The following is a 3,851-nucleotide window of genomic DNA, read 5'->3' as shown; positions in this document are numbered from 1 at the left end:
TGGAGGGGGGGGACTGCCGTTTTAATTTTTATATATTAGACATTCTGGACTAAAGGGTGCCTGTTAAATTATCATACACTGGGATTTTCTTGCCTACATTGGTCAACCCGTGCATCCTCCACTACTTGAGTGGCTGGTTTGAGAATATTTGAGAGCTTCCCATGACTGGGTACGAGCTTTTGGTTCACTGAGCCACTCTCATCCACTGATTTAAGCCAAATGCCCGGTTTACCTGTGCCCTGATTATATCAACATCCGTAATTTTTCACAATTCAGTATTGGTGCTTTGCTAAGTACAACAGGTAAAAAATTCCTAGCAACAAAGGTGTGGAGATATCGACAGCCGCATACTCGAGATAGAGCGGTTTCGCGGTTGACAACGGAAGATATAATGCAAGCAATAACCTTCTAAGGCGTATAATTCTAATAGTACTTCTACTAAGTACATCATGCCTTGCTGGAAGGTAAGGAACCCGAAGAGAAAACTATATACAAAATCGATAGAACAAACACGATCTTCAATAGATACTATGTCTTTTACCTTGTAGCTACAGGCACATCAAAACACCCTCACTCTCATTATGTAAAAACCAATGTAGTAAATAGCTGCCTGGGAAGGTCAATACGTCGACCAAATAAAACGTTCCCAAACCCACTCCTAACTTAAAGTGAGACTAATTACATACTACAGCCAGCTCTATTCATATACATATTCAGAGGCTATTTTTCATGTTTCTTGGCGTTGAAATTGTTATACCACTACATCCCAATAGACAAATGGCTGTTTGAGCAGTTAAGCCTTTAGAGCGGGAGGTGACCGCGCTAAAAAACGATGTTTGCTCGCTTTTGGTGATGGAAGACGTATACACACAACATAAATGTGATTGCTAGCGCGATTACTATCAAGCATTTCATATGAACATGATTGATACGCTGCACCTTACATATTCGAACTTCACAACGAACTATCGCACAATAAACACCAGGTAGAGTACGATACCTACTGAAAAACAAGCGAAGCGGTGACAGCGAAAGTGACAAACGCAAACTAGCTCATCCATACATATCGCCTAACAACAACTCAAGTAGCACAATTATAGGAAACCACATAGTACTTCGGTTGTGTATTTTCCCGTCGCAGTCACAGAACCCGCCGTGCCTTCTGGGGATATGACCGTGTAAGAGTCTCCATTCACTACTAGTGCAGCCCAGTGGTCAATGCAGATACCCGTCTCGCCCGGGTGGCGCTGTAACATCTCATCGAAATCAACTGCGCGGAGTACACCATTGCTCTGGACTCTGCGAGGGCGGTGGGTACGGAGTGGGTTAGGAGATAGCTAGGGATTTGAAATGAAGGAGAAGCTCACACAGTTACATAGGGTTGCGCTAAGTAAGCTCAATTTCAGTTGTCGACTTAACAAGGAGGCAATTTGGATGCACTTCGAACATACATCTCTATGAACTTACTTTGGGGCGAAAACATCGCGATGAGTTTGGTAGGGGGCTCTACAGATCTTCTTTGTACAGTATGCTAGTAACATGCTACTTCGTATTCTGTGCACGTCCAAGTGACTATGTAGCTGGCGCTATAGTATGTTAATCAAGCACGTGAACATACGTGGATACAAACGGTATATGACAGGTACACACAGTCTGATCTCATGTACCTATATGACAGCAGGTATACACATATACGAAAACCATTAGAAAATAGCGGGAAGCTTCCACGTATCTACCTGTCATGATGAGGACAACATAGTCCAGGCAAAAATCCCATGCCATTAACCCTGATATACTTCCACGGTTTGGCATCATCAGCCGATTCGGGTGCAGCACTATCGTCACGACTGTCAGATCCTGTGGTAGTAGAGACATCGAGAAAGCACCTTGAATACAGAATAAAGAACAAACAAATTTAACAGAAGGATATAATCTATGTGCAGGAAGATTGGGCGAAAAAGGAAATGCAGACTTCCCGTAATGAATCACCAACTTCACGTCTCGAAACTGATAGTTTAGTACTAACGAGCACAGATCCAAGCCTTGCCAAACAAACTGTTTTCACCTGCACAAAAACAACCATATGGCGCATGTACTTAGTATACTCATCATTTAAACTGCCACAGGCTTTTAGCAGTCGCAAAGTGAATATCAAACCACAATACCAATCATTGCAAATCACTACACCCCTTAGTTATACACAAGACTGAAAATATTCACCTTCTGCGAGTTTGTTCTTTCGATACGAGTCGGGGTCCATGCTATCGGAGTGGCCCGAATCAAACCAGCAGATGGCCCCAGCACTACCACCACACATCACAACCCGTCTTTCGACCGCTTGACGCAAGAGTTTGTCTATACCCAATTTCACCCAACGGTCTACAGCGTACAGGGTGTTGCCTCCGGAAACGACCACAATGTCAGCCTTCTGAACGGCCTCGACGATCTGAAGTTACGTGAGAGTGTAACATATATAATTAGGGATTTGGGGGTTTACATGGCTCTCATTGTAGCCTGAAGTTATGTGAGAGTGTAACATATGTATTTAGGGATTTAGGGTTTACATGGCTGTCTCATCGTAGCTGTGTGCATTTTCCACGCAACCGTGCGGCATGCAGAACCAATTACATATTCAGAATTGGACGAAGTCGGCAGCACGCAGATCAGGCACGTACAGGTTTAAATTCAGTTAAGTGCATACCCTCTGCGTAGGCGGTGTATCTATAGCTACATTGAGGCAGTCGATAGTACAACCGGCTTCCTTGAAGCGCTCAGTTTGTTTATGCATGGGGTCTGGGAGATCATACGTTGCCGTGCCAAGGTATAGCACCGTGACATCTGTTAAAGCCTTCTCTGTAATGGATGAGAGGGAAGAGTTTTCTATTTTGGATATTGAGTTCTAGTCTACAATCGACCAGATCGCTTGTAGGCAAATTTATAAGGCAGAATGTCTGAAAGCACTACTCAAATATAAGGCGATCCTCTGATTCTGAGCGAGGCTATACTGCCACTTTAATTCCATGCCAAGGCCATAACGGCCCGTCTGCGCCACCAAGGTTCATGTTGTGACTGGTGACCAAGTCTCCTGCGGAAATATCTAAATGAAACGCATGGTAGCTTCTATGTTGTCGCCAAGTCGTGATATGTTTCAATATTAACTGAACACTGCGATTAACCTATGGCACACGCCAACCATGCATGTGTGTTACAAAACATTACTGCAGACACACACCGATAGATTTTGACTACCGTTTCGAAGCATGCACATCGGTTTCAAGTGAAGTGATATATGGCAGCTTCTGGTCCGCAACTGCGCTGTGAATTATATAGTATATTGCTAATCAAATGGAACAAACCCTAGTCATGCCATACTTCAGCGTTCTGAGTGTGTGGATTATTTCGTGGCAGAGCTGCCACAATACGAAGCGTTCCTCCACCCATCCAGTACAATATCTCATGAAAGGTGCTATACTGAACTGTATCGTATAGTAATGGGTGACATTCGAGCTCTGCTATAATACGCATTTTGAAGCTGGATTCAAGAGAGTTAAACGCAAGCAGGTTGCATACACTTTGGGATATGCATACACCCCTGCCAACTGTTGTCAGGAAAGGTAATAGCCGTAGTATGTTTTCCGTTCAAAAAACTTCAGATATAATATATATATATATATATATATATATATATGTATATATATATACATACATACATATATACATACATACACAAAAACACACAGACATAGACACAGACACAGGCACACAAACACACACATACACACACACACACCCACATATATATATATCTATATCTATGTACATATAATATATATATATACATACATACATAT

The 3,851-nt window shown here is 42.6% G+C and overlaps 1 protein-coding gene across 2 annotated transcripts; it reads right to left on the bottom strand.

Annotated features, from left to right (window-relative positions):
• Positions 1-71: 71 nt before the first annotated feature.
• On the bottom strand, positions 72-2,905 carry SARC_13373 (the record flags this gene model as incomplete). 2 transcript variants are annotated; one of them, XM_014292497.1, is made up of 5 exons in its annotated part: positions 72-239; positions 1,116-1,299; positions 1,737-1,857; positions 2,221-2,446; positions 2,702-2,788. In XM_014292497.1, the coding sequence occupies 5 exons, from the start codon at positions 2,786-2,788 to the stop codon at positions 72-74; spliced, it is 786 nt and encodes a 261-aa protein (XP_014147972.1). The 2 variants fall into 2 exon arrangements, with proteins under 2 accessions (XP_014147972.1, XP_014147971.1); XM_014292496.1 differs by lacking the exon at positions 72-239 and having other exon boundaries at positions 1,028-1,299; positions 2,702-2,905.
• Between the last annotated feature and the right edge of the window lie 946 nt (positions 2,906-3,851).

This window comes from Sphaeroforma arctica (assembly GCF_001186125.1).
Source record: "Sphaeroforma arctica JP610 unplaced genomic scaffold supercont1.3206, whole genome shotgun sequence".
Lineage (NCBI taxonomy): Eukaryota > Ichthyosporea > Ichthyophonida > Sphaeroforma > Sphaeroforma arctica.
Note: the sequence above shows the minus strand (reverse complement) of the source record. Positions and strands in the feature narration are given on the sequence as shown.